Source organism: Ornithodoros turicata, chromosome 6 (genome assembly GCF_037126465.1).
Source record: "Ornithodoros turicata isolate Travis chromosome 6, ASM3712646v1, whole genome shotgun sequence".
NCBI lineage: Eukaryota > Metazoa > Arthropoda > Arachnida > Ixodida > Argasidae > Ornithodoros > Ornithodoros turicata.
The window spans coordinates 29,380,787-29,403,773 of NC_088206.1; the positions used below are offsets into that span (position 1 = coordinate 29,380,787).

General features: G+C 49.4%; 1 protein-coding gene across 1 annotated transcript; it reads left to right on the forward strand.

The window, feature by feature from the left end:
• The first annotated feature begins 1,490 nt into the window (after positions 1–1,490).
• LOC135398429 (uncharacterized) lies at positions 1,491–2,090 on the forward strand. The gene has a single exon (XM_064629835.1). It carries the CDS (start codon positions 1,491–1,493, stop codon positions 2,088–2,090), a length of 600 nt encoding a protein of 199 aa, XP_064485905.1.
• The last annotated feature ends 20,897 nt before the right edge of the window (positions 2,091–22,987 follow it).

The following is a 22,987-nucleotide window of genomic DNA, read 5'->3' on the forward strand; positions in this document are numbered from 1 at the left end:
AAAGCAGACGCTGAACGTTGAGTGTGCAGGAATTCCTAGGAATAAGGCATGCCACTCCCGCATCATTTGAAACTGCATTAGCGTGCATATTCGTAGACATATCGTGCCAGTCTACCACTATCAGTGCGTCACGCTGCTGGAGCCACTGCAGCTACGTAGGCAGCGTTGCCTATGCGTTATTCTAGCGGTGCTCTCAGTGCTTTTCAACCGCGAAGTTTTCACACATTAATGTGCCTGCCACTGCCAACACGCCAATGTTCACACCATTCCAAATTCCTCGCCAATGCCCACACCATTCCGAAGGCACGAAGCAATCCGACCCATGGACGAGATTTCATATTTGTATGAAATTCAAACCTCCTCGTACAGCTTTCCGGATGGCACTGCCATTTTAACAGCAGTGTAGAAAATTCCTCAAAATCGGTGAGGACACATACATCTCTTTGCCGGCACCGTCTATAAGGATAAGGAAGTCCTTCATAACACGGTGCAAACGGATCTTTCTTTTAAACCCTATGCAGCATTGTTACGGGGCAACAGTACGGGACCCTTTTTGAGTACTAGTTCAGAAACGCCTGCACAGTAAATCATTTTACACCTTTATTTGCTCAAACAAGGTGTATCCTTATAAAAACACCCTTTTCTATTCCACAAAGAGTGCAAAAAGTGCATTACTAAAGGTGTAATATCGACATACACCACGTCTTATCCAATATGGATCATTAAGGGTGTAAAGTGGGGTGCTGAAACAGGTGTTTTCCGTCGAATGCACCTTTTTTACACCCATTTGAATTGAGAGTATGGTGTGAAAAATGGTGTTCTATTTCGTGAGAGAAAAATTATGCTGGTTTCACAGCTCCGCTCAGCAAGAATCACATTATAGACGACAACCTGAGTTAAAAACACAGTATTTGACAGGGAGGGATGTTAGAAATTTAGCTAATACCTTTGGCTCGTTGCTAGCGTGGGTGTTGATTGCAAAAACACATTCGCGCCACCTTTACAAACGTTTCCCGCCCCACCACATGTAACGAACGTGACCCAACAAATTTTATTTCAGTATATGATACATCCGACACGCCAATATAGGCTACTGAGGGTGCCCCAGGCATAAGCCTCTGCACTCACGTTGGTCACACAGTGTTAACAAGCTAACGAGGCGTGCCTGCGACGCATTGCACTCCGGTTTAGGTTCTACGATGGAACCACGGCTGGAAGTCTACCGCGTTCGCGGTGCTGCTTGCCATAGAAGCAAGAACGTCGAACTGTATGTCTCGGCCAGTGGTGTCGGTATGCTGCCGCGGAAGCTCCTATTACACTATTTGCGAATATTCGCTAGCAAATAATTCCACCATAAAAGGTGTTTTCAATAGAATACTCCCATTATAACAGCGTTTTATTAGGAATACACTTAACTAAAGGGTGCATTAGAAAACACCCATCATTTGAGTGTAAAGGCAACACCAAAAAGGTGTGCGCCATGGGACGGTATGGTAGAACGCCTGCATCGCCAGTTAAAGGGTGCCATCATGGCCCACGAGGACACCGCCCACTGGTCATCTGTCTTGCCCGTCGCCCTCCTCGGCATCCGCGCATCCGTCAAGGCCGACCTCGGCTGCAGCGCGGCCGAACTGGTGTACGGCACTACCCTCAGGCTCCCGGCTGACTTCTTTGACGTAACAGAAGTCTCCACTCCCCCCGGAACTTACGTCGACACGCTTCGTCGCGCTTTCGCAAACGTCCGTCCTGCCTCACCTCGTGTTCCCTCGCCCAGATCCTCCTTTGTCCCCCAGCAGCTGTCTTCTGCCTCGCATGTCTTCATGCGCCGTGACAGGGTCCGCCGCCCGCTTGAGCAACCTTACACCGGCCCTCACCCCGTTCTCCGGCGTTCGGACAAGTTTTTTACCATCTCGGTTGATGGCAAAACAGAAACCGTGAGCCTGGACAGACTCAAGCCAGCCTTTGTGGAGCCACCCGAACCACCAGTAGCCCTCCCGCCTCCCTTCCCCACTCAGCCTTCTCTGAGCGCCACCAGACATGTCACTTGGGCTGACCGCTCCTCTCGGAGTCTGGGGGGGAGGCAGTGTTGATTGATTGGTTGATTGATTATGTGTTTAATGGCACAAAGGCAACAAAGGCCATAGAGCGCCAAAACTATGCTGAGTCTGTCGGAGACGATTATGGGAAAGATGATGTGAGAGAGAGTGTGGTAGTTAAAACCTATCTACAGGTATGAGCGATGAGCGATGATTGATTGACCAGGATAAGAGAGAGGGGGATGACGATAGCAAGCGAGCATGGCAGTTACAAGTGTGACAATGAGATATTTACATGAGGAGTTCGGTGATAATGGATAAAAGCGGAGCAATGCTTATCATCTACATCTGACTAAGAAACCCACACGTGGTCAAAAATTTGATTACGTTATCAAACGGCACAAGAGGGGTGTCACCCAGTAGAAGGGCTGGGTGGAGTGGGACATGGTATCTGTAGAATGCGGTGAAATACTGTTGGCGTTGGTGTTCGAAGTGAGGGCAGGATGTGAGAGAGAGAGTGGTAGTTAAAACCTATCTACAGGTATGAGCGATGAGCGATGATTGATTGACCAGGATAAGAGAGAGGGGGATGACGATAGCAAGCGAGCATGTACCAACAGAGGGAAGAAAATAAACTTTAGGATGCATGCGACCTTCCACTTATTTGTACACTGAAATATTTTTCTCGTTGCAGGTTAATCACTCGCAATGCCGGTCATCGCTTCCACTGACTGCTTTGGCTGTTGTTCGGAAGGACAGTGAAGTCATCTTTGCACATTGTACCTGTATAGCAGGGACAAGCGAAACATGTTCTTCTTCTACATTGAAATGGGACAAATTCATGCACTGACCGTGCTAGCTCTTGGCTGCCGGCGAACGTTAAAAAGCTTGTACCAAAACCTATATGAGAAACGGATTTTTCATCTCCAAAAGCACCTAAAAGGCTCTTCAACGGTACCGAAGTCACAGATGTTACTCCAGCCTATTCCAGCACCAGAACACACTGAGGAAGAGTGGAGTACACTTTTTGATGACCTCATTAGTACTGGTCACAGGCCAGTATGTGCTTCCACACTTAATAAGATGAAAGGCCGCAAACTTGCAGAACCGTGGAAGAAAGCCTGGAAGTAAATAAAGTCGCCAAGGAAATCGAGAAAGCACGGTGTGACCAGTGGTATCGACGCAAGGCAGGCCGTGTAACAACCTCTAATCTGAAAGCTATATGCCGAACGAATATACCATTTCATGATGAGAATCTTCCTTCGCTGCTTGCGGTGCATCGATTATAGCGAAGCGAAGCGAAGCGAAAAGCGCTTGTGTGATACATAATCCTGTCTTTGTTGGCAGTCCCCGAACTTTTTCTTCACGCTCCAATTCTTGAAGCATTCCAGAAACACCACAACATGCGTAGACTCACAATGACGGACGATTAAACCCGGGAACTTATTGCTGGAAACTGTTCGATCGACACCACCGAACACAGGAGGGCGACATGCCGGCCATGCTATTTCGAAACTATGCTGAAACGGCAAAGACGCTACACGCACACGCGCGCGTACAATGCGGTTTCAAAACTGAGCACGCGCAGTCTTGGCCAATGGGCTTGCAACATGGACGCAGTGGACTCTACAGCCGCGTCCGCGCGTACCTGAGGAGGACAGCACAACCATACAAAATCTTGCTCGTACAAATACAAAATGCCTGGAACTCCTGGGGATGCGTGCTGTGATTGCGGTTCGCATTCAGAGCCGCCCCGACTTTTGAGGACCCTTATTAAAAGGTGAATCAATGAGAGAGAGAGAGAGAGATTATGGGTTTAATGGCACAAAGGCCATAGAGCGCCAAAGCTACGGTGGTGGTGGTGGTGAATCAATGAACGAATGCTCGAGCCATCACTAGCTTCAAACGATGGCAAAGCTATACGCCGAAACGCCGCTATACGCCGAACGAACGAAAGCTATATTGCCTACCTGTGGGACCATTTTTCCGGGACCGTTTTTTTTCAGATCCGCCTGGTATCTCATGGATAGTGACGCCATTTGCGAATGGCATCTTGTAGATTCGTGCGATACAAACGAATGCCATTCAATTTGATTGATTGTTTGATTGATTGATTATGTGTTTAATGGCACAAAGGCAACAAAGGCCATAGAGCGCCAAAACCATGGTGAGTGTGTCGGAGATGATTATGGGAAAGATGATGTGAGAGAGAGTGTGTGGTAGTTAAAACCTATCTACAGGTATGAGGTATGAGCGATGAGATTGACCAGGATAAGAGAGCCATTCCATTTACCGTGTGACAGAGGTATTAGCAACATCTATGTCATGTGAGACGCCACATTCCGGTTCAACGTGCCCTTACCGGACATTTCGTTCTTGTCTTTCAGTGAGCTTCTCCAGTGAGGCGACGGAAACCACACAGCGTAAGTATATGCTGGGTTGCCTCGTTTCGGAGCATGGTCGCTCGGGACGTACGATGGGTCCAGACGAATATCGCGCGAAAACAGTACAGCGTATCACGCGTAAGGGCCAAAAGCCATGAAGCGAAAAAGCTGACAAGTTCCTTCTCAGCGTCGATGCCCTGCTCGCGGAATTCTCCGGAGTTCTGCTAGCGGCCGCGATTCTGGCTGAACAGGACGCCTTGTCTGTTCTCGTGGGTCATTTTCTGTTTTTTTTTTTTTTTTTGTTGCTATGGGGTACTGTCGTCTGCCTGCTGTCTCGTCTCCTGCACCGCTTGGGCGCCAGGCATTCTCTGCTGAGAAACATGTTTTAGTGCCTTTCGGTACATTTTTCACATTGTACTTTGGTAGCAGTGACATAAGAGGGGGATCTTCCGACGCAGTTTTGCTGCCATGCATGTCCAGTTTCTGATGAGGCTATGTTAGGCTAATTGAGCTGCAGTTACGCCACGCATACGCCATGTGCAATGCCACATTTCTCTTCGAAGTGCCTTGACCGACCTTTCGTTTCAGTCGAGACAGGCTTATGCGTGAGAGGCATTAAGTATGTTCAAATCATGCAGCACCTAGAAGGTCCCCAGGGCGGAACCAGCAGCATCGGTAAGAACGATTATAGCAACTGGTGTCGAAACGGTTGTACAGTCCAGTAGAGCTCCCGACAGTCATCCCGATCCTTGTTTTTTGAAAAGTGCAGTGTGGAAGTGTGCACCTTTCTCTGACGTTCGCTGCAACAGTTCATTTTCCAAAATCGGGAGCGATCATCCAGTGCAGCCGTTGTCCCTCGCAGTCTGGTTCAGTTGGAAGAGTGCATTTCGTACGTGTTCGAAAGCGAGAGGGATTATGTGTTTAATGGCACAAAGGCAAATACATATTCGATTGCATTGCATGCACTGACTCAAAGCTTCCTTCGGTTGTACGCTCTGGTGGCTGCTCTTTCTGATCGCCTGTACGCTCTGCCTTCTGGGTGAGTATGGACTTCACAGTCACAGAAAGTGTTCTTGTCAACGGTCAGGTTCACGCATAACGTCAGATGAGCAAGGCACTCCGCCAAATGTTTTATTCGATATTTAAGTGTTTCTGTGTGTGAGTGATTGGTTCGTGCTGTGAATTTTTCAATGTGGGATGCGGCACTCTACCCTGCACACGTCATGCGACGTAAAGTAAGACCGTACAAAGAAGCGATGAGAAGATTGCACGTTTGTGCCATAATGTGTGCCTTCCCCGGATTCGTACACTCTAAATCCTCAGAAAGTGCAGCCGGTACACAGACGTAACCCTGGAAACAGCCGTAACGGTTATCAAATAGCAAGCACAGCTATCCCCATCGCCAAATTTCAGCAGTTACAAAGCCGTCATGTCGGTGTGAAATGGCTTTGTGCCCGCTGAATAATATGTGTGCCTCCTGAACTGTTCGCCTGTGTGTGTGTGCGTGCGTGCGTGCGTGTGTGTGTGTGTGTGTGTGTGTGTGTGTGTGTGTGTGTGTGTGTGTGTGTGTGTGTGTGTGTGTGTGTGTGTGTGTGTGTGTGTGTGTGTGTGTGTGTGTGTGTGTGTGTGTGTGCGTGCGTGCGTGCGTGCGTGCGTGCGTGTGCGTGTGTGAGAGAGAGAGAGAGAGAGATTGCCTATGGAGAGAGGACCTCACCTCGCCTTTGAGAAGGATTACAACCTTGCTTTTTAAGTACAGGTTTCCTTAAAGGCTCAGGTCAGATTTTTCTTTACAGGAGGTAAGGAAGATTTGATTGGCTTCGAAATGGGGGAGGAGAATCCATGATGAAACCAAAATAACAACAAAATGAGCCAACTGTTCCAGCCTGCCTCCGGTATCGCGTCCGCGCTGATCATAGTCTGCTAATCTATCGCGGAATGATAGAGGAAGATAAAAATGTGGAAGCGACGTGCTCGAACGACTGAAAGCATTTCAATTCAGGAAAGGTCCTGAATGAGAAAGAGCGACACTAGATGAGACACTTGAGCAAGAAAATAAATGTACAGTAAGGGGATCTGCGGGTTCATTTACAGTGTGCCCGTGAGCATTCCCTATGATGGCTATAATAATGAAGCTCCTGAGGACGCTCTTCCCAACAAGTATGCTCTTTGAAGAAGGAGGGGACTAAGGGGGGGGGGAGGTTTGACTAACAACCCTCTCTAGTCTCTAGAGGGTTAGTCAACCCTCTCTCATTCCTCTTCCTCCACTTAGGAGGTTTTTGAATATATAGTGGGTTGTTGTCAATAAAATATTTGCTGTGTTTGAGAATTGTTGTGTCCGTCCCAATCTCCTCCGTGTCTCTGGTTCCTCCTTCTTCAAGTATGCACCAGCTTGTCAGCGCCCTCTCTCTTTCATCAAGTATGCTCTTTCCCATGAATTTCTGTTGCCCCATAATGATTGATTGATTGATTGATTGATTGTGTGTTTAATGGCACAAAGGCAACAAAGGCCATAGAGCGCCAAAACTATGGTGTGTGTGTTGGAGATGATTATGGGAAAGATGTGACTCTTTCGGACCATATCGTATGAGAAGTCGAGGGCCAATCCAGAACCCCCTGCACCCTCAACGCCCCCAAATGTTTGGCGAAGCACTTTTTACATGTTAACACCCCCTCATGTTTGGGCTTCTGGATAAACCGCTATCAGGGGCACTAAGCACGCGACACAAGCAGCATGAGTAAAATATGTGCGACTCAGATGTGAAGGCTTAGGAGGGGATGCCTCCTCCTGTGTTAGTCCCCTCCAAATCGTTTTGTAAGGTCCTCAACTTCCTTGTCGCCATGTGCAGTTGGTGACCCTCGTTGGAAAATAGACACATTCCCTTATTTCTACACTCCAGCTAGATCCCCGTCCCCTCTTCCTCACAAACTTGCTTGGCTCCTGGCGGCATCCAGCTCACCAATGATTTGTCCTCAAGTCTCTCTTCGCCATTTTGGACGCCACAGGACTTCGATCCTCATTCTAACGGGACCCATTTCTTCATTCTTCGCTGCACCTCCAGCAATGGGATAGAGTATCGCCCCCCGGCGATGAAACTCCCAACCCATCATCCGGAAATAAAGTTGTTGTTACACTCCAGCTCAGCTTCAACCTTGATCGGGAACAAAAACATAGGCACTGGAACCGAACACGTGTGCTTTAGGTATGGAATCAGGTTTGACACAGGTTGTCCACGCGGACCCGCGTTTTCATGAACTCGACAAAAGCGGGTCGACTTGGTTTATAGCAGCAAATCCTCTCCCACCAGGTCGTGTCAACCAATCTTCTAGGGAAAATTGATGTGAGGGGGACGACCAGTTCAACCCTACTTTTACACCTGATGGGCACACATATACAGATGTAGAAAAACAGCCCTTGTCGTTTCTAGGATTGATGAGTCCAGCACAAATGCTTCGCAATAATGATAAAATAGATCGATTACTTTACGTCACAAGCTGTAGGGCGGGGCTGCCACGAAATACTCCGCCCTTAAATCCGACCGTGTAGCGAAAGAGGGTCGATTACTTTGAGCGGCGACGGGTTTCGTGATGGGTCCGTATGTGAGAGAGCAAAGGCCATACAACGCCAAAACTATGTGTGCGTGGTGGTGGGAGATGATTATGGGAGAGATGATGTGAGAGTGTCTGTGTGGTACTTAGAAGCTTACAGGTATGAGCCAGGATACGAGAGAGGAGGATGACGATAACAAGTGAGTATGGCAGTTAAAAGCTATCTACAAGTGTGAGCGATGAGGTGATCCAGGATGAGATACTTATAGTAGCGGAGCAATGCTTAACATGACCCACACATGGTCAAAAATTGGATGACATTGTCAAGCGACACAAGAGGAGCGTCACCCAGTAGAAGGCCTGGGTGGAATGGGACATGGTATCTGTAGAATGCGGATGCCAGCACGTGCAAGACAGTCAAGCTGTCACCGCAGTGCGCGCAAGCTGGCGGATCCTGACCTCTGAGTAGGTGGTGATGCGTGAGCCATGTGTGGCCTATCCTCTATCTCGCGTAAAGGACTTCGGAGGATCTGTTGAGGTGTTCAGTCCGATGCGGGGGAAAACGCGTGGCTGTGTGACGTGTAGCTTGTTATTTTCTTACATGTCCCACTTCTGCTGCCACTGTGTGTAGGCAACACTGGTAAGATGTCTTGGTAGGGTAGCCCGAGAGCCGACTCCTCTTGTGCCAACGCTCGCCGAGCCTCACGATCGGCTCGTTCATTCCCGGGGATCCCAGTGTGACTGGGGACCCAGCAGAGACAGATTGAAAATCCTCGGGAACAAAGTTGAGTCGCAAGCGCCCGTACTCGCTTGATGAGGTGATTCTTCCTGTCATAGCACGAAAGCAGCGCGCGCACAGAGTTTAGCGAATCGGAGTAATTTACTGAATTTTGAAGGTCGTTTTGTTGAATGTGCCGCAGAGCCAGGAGAATCGCGTAAAGCTCTGCGGTGAAAACTGTGGCTTTCGTGTTCAGGCGTGCAGTCATAATAGAATCACCTTCAAGGGCAACGGCCGCCACACCATTGCTTACTTTGGTCCCATTAGAGTAGATAGCATGGTGGTCCCCGAAGTCATGGTGAATCTCCAGGAATTCCTGGAGAATGACAGTGTGTGCAGTGGATTGTTTGTCAAACTGTCATTTTTAAGTTTGATTGTATTAGATGCCTCTGCCAAGGGGGCAACGAGGACTGCCTGCTGCAGGGGAACGACAAAGGGACCATCCCACACGGGAACTCTCCGCCTGCACACAAAGCGGAAACGAGGCTTTGCAAAGAAGAGTCGCTCCAGAGCGGGGTTCACACTGGCACCTGTACTTTAGCGCAGCCTTCATAAAACACAGGGGACGTCCGGAAGGCACCGGTGGCAAGTCGGATGCCTTCGTTGTGGCCAACACCTTCAATGCCGAAGGCCGTGCCGAGCCATACACAACACTCCCGTACTCAATTACCGATCGCACAACCGAGTCGTAGTCCCGCAACAGTGTTGACTTTGTCGGCTCCCCACGATCGATGCGATGGATGATTACAGGCACTTCTGTTTTATATAGTTGGCACAAGAGACAGCTTCTTGTCAACGACCACTCCCAGAAATGTTTGCTCAACTACGGCTGCAGCAAGTACGTTTCGTAAATGGACATTATTTTCTACACCTTTCCAGAATGCTTACGTTCGACATCTTTGACACCCAGCACTACAGCCGCTGGTGGTGGTGGTAGCTTCCAATATATAACTTCGATATTCACATCGCCCCTGGCAGCGGCATGTTGTATCCCCACCCTACCCTGGAATAAGGGTGGTCGGTCGTTCTGCTCCGGAGAGGTCGACCAAGCTTTTGGCAGAAAGTGGTCAGTGGGCGCTGTAAGAAACTACATGACAAAAGCTGTAAAAGCTGTATTTGTGTCTGTGGCTTCTGCTGTACTCTCGTGACTACAGCAAACTTAGTGATAGCCTGTTACGAATGGTGATGATGATGATTGGGAGTTTAATGGCGCATTGAAAACAAAGATCATAATGCGCCATAAACTGACGTATGGTTGAGGCAGTGGTGACTAATAAAAGATGAGTGTATACGTGTAAGACTACAAAAGGCGTATAACGCCAACGTCTCTCAGGAAATCAAAGACGCTTGTAAAAGGGACGAGAGCCTCGTCACGGACGAGGACTGGGTGAAGAGGTAAGAAGTGTTTATAAAATTCCTTGAAGTGATGTTTGCGATGTAATTCATGATGTGTGCATGTGATGAGTATGTGTACAACAGACAGGACCTGACCACAGTGCGCCCACACTGAGGTGGCTCCTCTCCCCGAAGTAAGAACCCATGTGCAAGGTATGTATGGCCTTTACGTAACCTTGCTCGTAAAGTGCACAACAGGCGGTTTTCCAGCCGGTCTCCTGTATCTTTAACCAAGTGGAGCTTGGTGTGTGTTCCAAAAGGCTTGCCACAATCTGTGCAGTGATTTCTTGAGTGCCGATCTTGCACGGACATCTCAAAAGGTGTGATGCCATGTTGGAGAGCAGCTGCAGCTGCTTGATCTGCCAACTCATTGCCTTTGATGCCTACGTGGCTGGGCACCCAGCATAGGATGAGGGAGTTCCCCTATGTTCTTATCAAATTGGCTCGCTGCACAAGAAGGTTCTTTGTTGTGTGCCGACTACAAATTGCGTTAATGGAACTCAAGGAGTCTGTACATATAACAGAATACTTTATGGAATCTTGAAGGATGTAGTTTAAAGCCAAGAAAATGGCGTAAACCTCGGCAGTAAAAATTGATGCAAATGTTTTTATACGATGAGACCTTGTGTGCGCGCCACAAATCATGGTACAAATCACTCCTGCACTAGACTTGGACCCATCTGTGTAAATCTCAGTATGGTTATCAAAGCTGTCTTTCAAGTGGGCAAACTCTTGTTGAAGTACTCATGACGCACTGTCTTGTTTCTTGTATTCTGCCAAAGACCTTGGAGGTGGTTCCCAGGGTGGGAGCTTTCTGCTACACTCTACAACTTGTAGGTCACAGGACGAGAAATCGTGGCAATCAAGCTCTCATGCAATTCGCAAAGAGAATGGAAGGACGACAGAGGGCTTGTTAATGAACAGCTGTTTAAAGCGTATGTGCTTGACGCATGTCGAGGCTGGATTTGGGCTAGACTATTCAAAGTGAGTACGACGTACCGAGATAAGAACGCAGTCTTTTCAAGGAGCATTCCTTCGATTCAACATATAGACGGAAACGTTCGGAAGGAGCCAAGCACGAGCCTGAGCCCCTGGCTCCAGGGCTTTCAACACCGACTCTCGGTAAGAAACCGTAGACAAAGGACCCATAATCCATTTTGGAACGAATACATGCAGTATACACTTGGTGAAGTGTTTCCTGGTCCGAACCCCACGATCTGTGAGAAATGATTTTTAAAATGTTTAGTGACTTGACACACTTTATCTTTAGGTTTTGGTTTAGGTTTGAGCCTTGAAGGCCAGCTTCGAGTCGAAAGTAATGCCAAGAAATTTGGCTTCTGGTTGAACAAGGATATCTTGTCGGTTAAGCTGCAGCGTACGTGGTGAAAACAGTCCTCTAATCCTAGAGAAATGGACACAGTTTTCTCAGCTGGAAATTTAAATCCATTTGATGAAGACCACTTGGCCATATTGTTGATGGCCACCTGCATCTGTCGTTCGCATATTGACAGGTTCGTGGAGCATATTTGAATGTCATCCACGTACAAGGAGAAAGATATGGAGGGTGAGATCCCTGCGGGACACCATTCTCTTGTACGAAGGGGCGGGAAGTGGTTCCCAGTCGCACTCTAAAGGATCTGTGCTGGAGGAAGTTTGAAATGCATCTAAGGAGTCTGCCCTCCACGCAAAAGAGTAAAAATCCTGCAGAATACCGTGTCGCCACGCGGTGTCATACGCTCTCTAAATCAAAGAAAACGGATAAACAATGCTGTCTTCTGACGAAGACTTCACGGATAGTGGTTTCTAGCCGAACAAGGTGATCCATAGTGGAGCACCCTGTTCGAAGACCACATTGAAATTCAGAAAGGCAATTATTTTCTTCCAGATGATGAATTGATGAATGTTTTCTTCCAGACATTGACCATTCGCTCAAACGTCTTCCCGATACAACTCGTAAGGGCGATAGGTCTATAACTGGGTGGATTCGATGCTTCCTTTCTTGGCTTGAGAAGGGGAATGACAGCCGCAGTCTTCCATAATAATGGTAACGTTCCCCCTGCTCAAACGCGGTTAAAGAAAAGGAGCAACAATTTTTTTGAGTCATCGGACAAGTGGCACAGCATAGAGTAGGTTACACTGTCTGGGCCCGGCCAGTGGCTTTAGCAGCGAATAGGGATCGCTGAAGCTCCACCATCGTGAACGGCTGATTGGCTCATCACCACCACTCATTGGAATTTTTCGTTTCTCAGCGTTTGTTTTTACTCTAAGAAATTCGGGACTGTAATGGGATGAATCAGAGATGCATTCAAAATGTTGTTCGAGCGCATCCGCCTGTTCTTGTAGGCTTCCGCACACCTGCCCGTTGACTTCTAAAAGAGGGTATAACTGCGGTGTTCTCCTCTGATTTTGCGAAGTCTGTCCCACACTACTTTGGATGGAGTACTGTGAGAGAGATTATGGGTTTAATGGCACAAAGGCAACAAGAGAGGCAAGGCAGAGAGAGAGAAGACACAAAGTTGTGCCGAGATCACCGCTTTGCTTGTTTCCGCGTCCATCTGGCCTTGGCTCTCGCCTTTTTAAACAAAAGAAGATTGTGATGTGGGTTACCTCCAAAATGTACCCCACGCACGATTTTGAAGTTTACGAGTTTCCTTGCACTCGCTGTTCCACCATGGCTTCGGTCGTTTCGGTAGACGACCGGAAGTCTGGGGAATGGATTGTGTTGCTGCATCGAGGATGACGTTGGTAATTACATTGTTGGCCTCTTCAACCGTCATCCTCACACAGGTCACATTTTTTAGAGAAAGCATTCCAGTCAGCATATTGGAGCTTCCATCTAGGGGGGCATGCTGTCAGACTATTGACTGCACACATTTCTTCCGCATTCCATTCTTGATATAGACATGGACTGCAAAGCGATAAATCTAAGACCGAGAAAGACTGATTAGAACAGTGGACGTACGTAGGTGCTCCTGTATTTAAAAGACAGATGGAGGTTGATAACAAGACCCTTTCCAATATTTTCCTTCGGCCGTCGGTTCTTGCACTGCCCCAAAGCGGATTAAGCCTAAGAGTATAAATGGAGTTGGAAGTTGGCTAATTAAGTGTTCTATATCTCTCTGTACAAAACTTCCTGATGGTGGCAAATAGACCGAGAAGATGGTGGCAATTCTGTCCAGACACATCTGCACGGCTACGGCTTCCAAGTCTGTAACCAAGTGAACTTCTTTGAACGGAACAGTTCCTCGTGTGACGATAGCCACGCCACCAGATGCGCGAGTGGAGTCTGTTCGGTCTCTTCGAAATACACTGTGTCCACGAATTGACTTGGTGTGTGTGTGTGTTTAAATATGGTTTCTTGGGGGCAGAAACATGCTGCATTGTACTTGTCGAAGAGACCGTTAATGTCGTCTAAGTTAGAAAGTAAACCTCGGCAGTTCCACAGGAGGAAGTGGTTCACACTAAAAAGGAGGAAAAGGAAGCGCAGCACTTGGTGACGACTAGAAAAGACTTGTACCATTTAGGGGGGTTGGACCCTTCGCGGGGGTTGTTTCTGTTGATCATCCCTTTGAAACCCCTTCCTCGTCCTTTTTCTCGCTTTTCCTTCCCTTGTGAAGGAATGCTGGGGACGCTCGACGATGACTTCTGCGACATGCAGTCATAATCATCGACCTCCATACTTTGGGTGCCTTTTTGGGAAGGGGTTTTTACGACCCCGTCCCAAACCCTGTGCCATCGGCCTTACAGGAGGCCGTGGCTGTTTTTTTGTGGCCAGTTGAACGGCTGGCCTCCGTCACGGCAGAAGACACTGGAATGTCTCCAGCCTTCTGAGGTTGGGGAGTGTAGAGTGGGGACTCAGAACACGAAACACAGGTCTGTCTCCACGGACTTCCTCGGTGGCGGCACTCCCCTACGCACCACGTCGGAAAAACTTCCTTTCTTTCTGAACTCGAGCTGTGCTCGTGCTGCTTTGTAGCTTGTTGTGGGCAGGACCGAGAATAGACAGGGTGCCTCCCCTCACAGTTAGCACAGTGGAAGTGTTTTGTGCACGACTCAGCCACGACTTTGCCAGCACATCTGGGACACACCAACTGTCCTCGACAGACTTGGGAGCTGTGCCCAAACCAGTGGCATTTGAAACAGCGACGGAATAAAGCCAACAACGATTAGGAATAAATGACCTGACATGGCAATTGACATAACCCGCTTTGATAGTAGAAGGAAGTGTGTGCAGCTTAAACGACAGGATAATATGCTTGGTCGGGATCTCCTTGCCATCTCTCCACTTGGCAGAGACGACGCCTTGCTCTTTCAAGCCCTCTTCGATTTCAGTTTCGCTGCACTCGGAACTCTTCTTCGGAAATGCTCCCTTAACGGTGTTCAGTGTTCGGTGGGTTGTAACTGAGACAGGTATCTCCCCGATGTTCTTTAGGGATTGCAGTGGCTATACTTTGTTGTTGTTGACCTCCACCTGAATGACTCCTGAGCTGAGTTTCTTGGCCTGAAAGGACTTTCCTATTACGTGTTCGAGTGCCCTAGCAACAAGAAAAGGGGATACGTTAGAACCAGGAACTTTGCAAACCAAGGTTCCGGACAACTTAGGTAAGAGAAATTCAATGTTCGTTCTTCGGTGCGCCTTCTCTTCGGGCGCCGATCGGGTTTTTTGAGGTGATGGTGTCCATAGTGTTAGGTCACGTGAAGGAGAAAGAAGAGGATAACCCTAGCCCTTCGCTGGTAGTGCATGCTCCGGCTGCCATTAAACTCTTTTCTGTCCGCCCCGCCTTGCGCCTTATCACTTGGTGGAGGTGCGCTCCTTCCCTGCAGCATATAACCCTGGAGCTACGCTCTCGAGTCCTCACTGCCTCGTCAACGGCGATGCCGCAGAACCACGGGAACAACGCCTCGCAGGTGGCTGGAACGCCTATACCTGCGCCACGGCTCCTCGCTCGTTTGATTGATTGATTATGTGTTTAATGGCACAAAGGCAACAAAGGCCATAGAGCGCCAAAACCATGAGTGTGTCGGAGATGATTATGGGAAAGATGATGTGACAGAGTGTGTGGTAGTTAAAACCTATCTACAGGTATGAGGCATGAGCGATGAGATTGACCAGGATAAGAGAGAGAGGAGGATGACGATAACAAGCGAGCATGGCAGTTAAAAGCTATCTACAAGTGTGACAATGAGATATTTACCATTCGTGGTAGTGATCGGCGCACACCGTACAATGAGATGAAGCTCAGTTTTGGAAATGTAGGAATAATTGACTCCGAGCATGCATTGCGGTTCTGTTTTGAACCTGGTTCGCACTTTCAATACACCATGAAGTAGGTCAGTAGGTAGCCTTTGGCGCGCCCTCTCAGTCTCAGCTTTTCCCCTGTGAATGTTGAACGGTCTCATTGGACTGTTCTCAAAGTTAAAAGCTATCTACAAGTGTGACAATGAGATATTTACATGAGGAGTTCGGTGATATTGGATAAAAGCGGAGCAATGCTTATCATCTACATCTGACTAAGAAACCCACACGTGGTCAAAAATGTGATTACGTTATCAAACGGCACAAGAGGGGTGTCACCCAGTAGAAGGGCTGGGTGGAGTGGGACATGGTATCGGTAGAATGCGGTGAAATACTGTTGGCGTTGGTGTTCGAAGTGAGGGCAGGATGCCAGTACGTGCAAGACAGTCAAGCTGTCACCGCAGTGCGCACAAGCTGGCGGATCCTGACCTCTGAGTAGGTGGTGATGCGTGAGCCATGTGTGTCCAATCCTCAATCTCGCGTAAAGAACCTCTGATGATCTGTTGATGTGTTCAGTCCGATGCGGGGAGGAAACGTGTGACTGTGTGAGGTGTAGCTTGTTATTTTCTTCCATGTCCCACTCCTGCTGCCACTGTGTGCCACTGGCAGGATGTCTTGGTAGGGTAGTCCTAGAGCTGACTCCTCTTGTGCCAACGCTCGCCGAGCCTCACGGTCGGCTCGTTCATTCCCCGGGATCCCAGTGTGGCTGGGGACCCAGCAGAGACAGATTGAAAATCCTCGGGAACAAAGTTGAGTCGCAAGCGCTCGTACTCGCTTGACGAGGTGATTCTTGGTGTCATAGCATGAAAGCAGCGCACGCACAGAGCTTAGCGAATCGGAATAAATTACTGAATTTTGAAGGTTGTTTTGTTGAATGTGCCGCAGAGCCAGGAGAATCGCGTAAAGCTCTGCGGTGAAAACTGTGGCGTTCGTGTTCAGGCGTGCCGTCATAATAGAATCACCTTCAAGGGCAACGGCCGCCACACCATTGCTTACTTTGGTCCCATCAGTGTAGATTGCATGGTGGTTCCCGAAGTTACGGTGAATCTCCAGGAATTCCTGGAGAATGACAGTGTGTGCAGTGGATTGTTTGTCAAACTGTGTCATTTTTAAATTGGATTGTATGAGATGTCTCTGCCAAGGCGCAGCATCGAGGACTGCTTGCTGCAGGGGAACGCCAAAGGGACTGAATCCCAGACGGGAACTCGCCGCCTGCACGCGAAGCGGAAACGAGGGTACAACAGAGGGCTTTGCAAGGAAGAGTCGCTCCAGAGCGGGGTTCACACTACAGTGTACAACTGGGTCATCGCACTGGCATCTGTACTTTAGCGCAGCCTTCACATGTTCAAATTGCCTCCGTCTCTCGAGCGACCATTCGTTGCCCTCAACATACAAACTCTTCACAGGGGACGTCCGGAAGGCACCGGTGGCCAGTCGGATGCCTTCATGGTGGATGGGGTCCAACACCTTCAATGCCGAAGGCCGCGCCGAGCCATACACGACACTCCCGTACTCAATTACTGATCGCACAACCGAGTCATAGACCCGCAACAGTGTGACTGTGTCGGCTCCCCACGATCGATGGGATAAAACTTTGAGTATGTTGGAGGATTTCAGGCACTTCTGTTTTATATAGTTTATGTGTGGCACAAAAGACAGGTTCTTGTCAAACACCACCCCCAGAAATTTTTGCTCATCAGAAACTGGTAGTGTGTTGCCACCGAGGAGCAGCGAGGGCTCAGCAAATGTGCCTCGCTTCCTAGTAAAGACAACACACGCTGTCTTTTGCGCGGAAAACCTGAAGCCGTTTTCATCAGCCCACTTAGAAAGGCGGTTGATCGTGAGCTGCACCTGTCTCTCAGCTGTCGAAAGACTTGATGCTGTGTAGGAAATCTGGACATCGTCTACGTAAAGGGAGTACTGGACGCCAGGTAGGATGGCTCTCGCTATCGTGTTCATTTTCACAACGAATAGCGTAACGCTCAGCACAGACCCCTGTGGAACCCCGTTCTCTTGTACAAAGACGTCAGACAAAGTCGAGCCCAGACGGACACGAAACTTTCTATCTCTGAGGAAATTCTCGATGCACCTGTACATGCACCCCGTGATACCACATGCGTGTAGATCTTGCAGAATCCCGAAACGCCATGTGGTATCGTACGCCTTTTCGAGATCAAAAAACACGGACACGCAGAACTGCCCTCGAGCAAAAGCCTCTCTGATTTGTGATTCTAGGTGGAGTAGGTTGTCCTGGGTGCTTCGGCCCGAACGAAAACCACTTTGGTGTTTGTCAAAGATGCCTGCCTCTTCCAAAACATATACGAGCCTTGCATTTACCATGCGCTCGAAAGTCTTCCCAAGGCAGCTGGTTAATGCGATGGGGCGATAACTAATAGCAGCAGATGGGTCTTTGCCTGGCTTGAGAACCGGAACCACTTCGGCTAGCTTCCAGGACAACGGAAGAGTTCCTTCTCTCCAGACACGGTTAAAAAAGTGGAGTAAGATTTGTTGCGACTGGGGTGTTAAATGCCGCAACATGTCATAGTGTATGCCGTCAGGGCCAGGTGCAGTGTTCTTTCTTGCTTGTAAGGCTCTCTGGAGTTCATGTGCTTTGAAGGGTATATTGTAAGGTGCTGTGTCTTGTTTAGGTTGTTTAATGATGCGTTTTTCAGCAACAGTTTTGTGTGACAGGAAACGCTGGCTGTAATGCCAGGAGCTAGAGACGTGTTCGAAGTGTCCGCCAAGCACGTTAGCCTGTTCCTCCAAAGACGTACAGGGAACGCCATTCTGTGAAAGACAAGGCACTGTAAACCCTTTGTATTTCCCGGAGATCTTATTGATACGGTCCCACACAACCTTGGCTGGAGTTCGGGAGTTCAATGTACCCACAAACTCCTTCCACGAGTTGCGCTTGGCCTCCTCCCTTGTGCGTTTGGCTGCAGCACGCTTCCTTTTGTATTGGATCATGTTGTCAACTGTCGGGTATCGACGCAAACGAGCCCACGCCTTGGAAAAGTTGGAAAATGGTCACTGCCATAGGGGTTTTGGATCACGTGCCACTGCAGATCTTGTGCAATGGTCGCACTACAGATGGAAAGGTCCAATGCAGAGAATGTCCGTGTTGATGTGCTGCAGTATGTTGGTTGTGTTGTGTTCAGGAGTGTGATGGAGTGGCGGAGGAGCAAATCCTCAAGAAGTCTGCCCCTCGAATCCAAATCTGAACATCCCCACAAACGGCTGTGTGCATTAAAATCCCCCATAATGAGGAATGGGGCTGCCAGCTGGTCTAAGAGATCTTCGATATCCTGTCGCTGCACATCTCCTGCAGGAGGAAGATATATTGAGCAGAGCGTAAGTGGTGTAGAGAGATTCAATCGAACAGCCACAGCTTCCAATGTTGTTGTCAACGGCACCTCAACTGCAGCAACAGACCGGGATGCTAGAATCGTCACTCCACCTGAGGATCGCGAAACCACCGGGCGATCCCTCCTAAACATTTGGTATTGTTGGAACGGATTTGTGTGTCCAGAGTTCAAATACGTCTCTTGGAGGCAGACGCCAATTGGCCTGTGCGCCTCCAGGAGGTCATGCACATCATCAACATTCGGAAGCACTCCCCTGCAGTTCCACTGCATGAAAATCTTGTGCATATTCACCATGTTTGGTGTACTTAGGGCGCTTGCACCCTGGCTGGAGGTGCCTTCGGTGACACCTTCTGCGAATGTCCTCTACCTCGACCCGGCTGTTTCCCCTTCTGTTGGTCTGGGGAATTCTGAGGGGTTGGCGATGACTTCTGCGGCGTGCAGCAGTCATCGACATCCATCGACTGGGGTACGGTTTGGACCGAGCCTTCACCGCCCCCATTCCCTTCGGAAGAGGTATTGCCAGCCTGATTGGGGCTGGCGACGTCCTTGTGGCCAGCCCTCGGGCAGGCCACGTTTCCCTTGGGAGACACATGAGCTGTGTCCCCAACGTTTGTGTTGGGAGTGTTGTGTGGGGACTCAGTCTGAGTCTCCACAGATTTCCGAGGTGGCGCCACTCCCCTGCGCATAACCTCGGAGTACGAGCCCTTTCTAGAAAATGCCACCTGTGCCTTCGCTGCAGTATAAGAAAGATTTTGCTCAACTTTAACTTTCAGGATTTCCTTTTCGTCCTTCCACTGTGGGCAGGACCTGGAGTATGCTGGATGGCTGCCACTACAGTTGACGCATTTTACGGCATTTTCACATGTTGGCGACTCGTGGTCTTTCCCTGCACACTTTGCACAAGTTGTTTGTCCACGGCATGTTTGTGAGCCATGCCCAAAGCGCTGGCATTTAAAACAGCGCCTTGGGTTTGGAACGTAGTGCCGTACATTACAGTTGAGGTAGCCAGCATGTATTGTAGGTGGAAGAGTGTGAAGTTGGAACGATAGTACGACATGCTTTGTTGGTATTTCTTTGCCGTCTCTACGCATAATTATTCTCCGTGCACTGACCACTCCATGCTCTCTGAGTCCCTCCTCAATTTCAGAGTCAGAGCACATCAGGAGCTCCTCCTCTGAAATGACGCCTTTTACGATGTTTAATGTCTTGTGCGGAGTGACCGTAACAGGTATGCCGGCAATTGCCTTCAAGGACTGGAGGGACACACTCTGTTCTTTTTCTTGAACCTCCACCTGGATGTCACCAGAGCGGAGCTTTCGGGCAGTGTAATTTTTTCCAATGGTCTGTTCAAGTACTTTTGCAGTTGTAAATGGAGACAACTTTCATAGTGACTGCATTGACTCATCTGCATGTATAACAAGGACTCTGGGGAACCATGCTGGCTGTTTTTGGTGGAAAAACTCAAACTCGTTTGAGGGATCCGCCAACGTTCAGCGGCGCGGACGACACGGACGTCGACGACTGGCTTGTCCACTTTCACCGCGCGGCGACCCACAACAACTTGGACGACACCCTCTGCGTCTCCAACGTTGTCTTCTACCTCTCGGGAACGGCGCTGCGTTGGTATGAGAATAACGAAAGCGCTGTGACGACTTGGGCGTCCTTCAAGGATAGCATAACGAAGGCCTTCCAGAAGGGAGACGACCGCAAGGTGAAGGCCCGCCACGCCCTCGACACGCGCACCCAGACCCATGCTGAATCATTTCAGTGTTACATGGAGGACGTGCTCCCGCTGTGTAGGAAAATAGACCCGCAGATGCCGGAGCAAACCAAAGTGGCACATCTTATCAAGGGCCTGTCGGAAAGTCTGTTTAACGCTGTGGTGCATGTCGACGTGTGGAAGAGCTGCGGCGCGCTCGTACTCAGCGTCCATTTTCCCAAACGTCTGCCGACGGACCTGGTTTGGACCAGCACACGCTCAGCAACCTAATCCGGCAAATTGTGCGCGAGGTTGATGGCCCACGGCTTGCTTCGGCCGCGCCTTCGTGGCCTCCTACCGACTCTTCCCTGCGCACCCTGGTCCAGAACGAAATAGCGCGAGTCCCTGATAGGGAAGTTGGTCCTCGCACCTACGCCGCTGTCTGTGCCAGCCGTCCTGTGACGCCTTCAGAGACTACTTGTGAGCCTGTACACGCCGTTGCGCCGGTGTTGTACCAACCTCAGCCCCGTTATCAGCGCCCGCCGACTTGCTATTATTGCGGCTTTGTCGGCCACATTGCGCGCTTCTGTCGCCGGCGTTAAAGGGGCCGTAAACAGGTACAAAAGGTACACATTTCTTTGTGTTATATTATTGGAACTTAGTCAGTGAAAACTCCTTGCAATTACTAACGCTTAAAAACAAAAGGCGCTTGCATACGGATGAAATATTCACTGCACTCTTTCGCATTTTAGCTCCGCCCCGCGCTCTAACTTTACGTCCCCCCCCCCCATTTTGACGTAGCGCTTCCCCCGCAATTACGATTGAGTGTTCCACGTACGATTTTATTTCAAATGCGAAATTGGACTAGATGAACGTGAATCCTCTTCTATTCAATATCTGAACAGTTACAGCCTCAAACTGAGAAAGAAATGTGTTTAATTTAGGTATCATACGCGCTACGCGCACTACGTTTTCTGGGTAGTAGCACGCAGCACACCACCTGCGCGAATGAATATCCGGGACTACAGTTCCGGAATCTGAGGTAGGTGCGCGATGGAACATCTTCGTCATCTTCGAATGGTTCCGACAACTGGGCTGCCGTACTTTGGTTTGATCCACGCGGCATCGCGTCACCAGCTCGCGTGGTACAGTGCTGGACATATCATGTCGTGACTGGGAGGAACCCGGGTTCGTATCGCGTCATGTGATAGCAGCCCAACTGTTGACGTTTGCGCCAGCCGGAGATGTTGAAGATGTCATGAGAGAAGAACCACGGAGAGCAAAACGTCGTTTCACACAAACAAACTGAGCGGCTCCGACTCAAAGGTGATAACGAAGTATGTTTATTGGCTGGTAATTTGAAACGTCATGAGCGCAGCTGGGCCGCCCGATTGGACGGCAAAACGGTACGTAGCCATGTGACGTATGCGTTGTGGAGATAGGCTCTCTTGTTACTCATCTTTGAAAGCAGTTATACGGGTCAATGAGCTGGCACGAGCCGAACGAAATGTATATTTGGGTATTATGAGCTGCGTTCTTTCATGGGGTATCATTATTTCAGAAATGTTTGGTTGCCTGTTTAGGGACCCTTTAAGCAGACATACAAAGGCAACGCACCTGGTTCCCGTACAATGGTCAGAGTGGTCGCTATCCGCAGGAGTACCACGGAGATCGCCAACAACAATGGGGCGACTTCAGCGTGGATAACCAAGGGCAGCTAGGTCCGCAACGGTCAAGAGGGCAAGATTTCGCTGACCGTCGCAGCAGATCTCCTTCGCCAGCTGGCCGTCGTCGTTTCGGTGTCGCCCATGCGGCCCGCTACTGCGAGAGCGGTGCCACTAAATTAGGTGCGGCAACCTGTGCACTGTCGGGAGGTCAGGTTGCGAACCAGTGTAGTACTACAAATCCTCCCGTTTCGCAGAATTGTTTGGATATATTATTGGATGGTTACTGGTCTCGTCGATACCGGCGCAACAGTCTCGTGCATTTCAGAGTCTTTCCGCCGTCGTCTGAAAAAAGACGCCGGTGACGCCTTCACAATGTGTTCGTCTGGGGAATGGCGGTATTACTCCCATGCGCGGCTACTGCACGGGACGGGTTTCCATGTGTGGAGTTCGTTGTACTTGAAAGGTGTATTTCGGATGTTATTTTGGGCTTTGATTTCTTTCAGTCGACAGCGGCATTGATCAACTGCGCACAAGGAAGCCTGGAACTTGATGCTGTTTGCGCCTTCTCCCAGGATGACGGCTTCGACCATTCAAGACCTCCTGCTGAACTGTTTTGCAGTTCACGTCGGTGCCCCCGTATGCCTCTGCGAAGGTTCCGTTGTGCCTTCCCACCAGTCCGGCTGCTCCCAAGCTCACAGGGCTCTTCACCCTGCACCGCCGTCACTTCCTTGAGCGCTCTTTATGCGCCCCCCATGCTCTGCTTGAAGTCGTTGACGGAGCCTCCTACGTGTGGGTGACTAATCTCACTGCACAACCGCAAC

Coding starts and splice junctions, on each gene's coding strand:
- LOC135398429 (XM_064629835.1), top strand. CDS start 1,491: ATGGTAGAACGCCTGCATCGCCAGTTAAAGGGTGCCATCATGGCCCAC.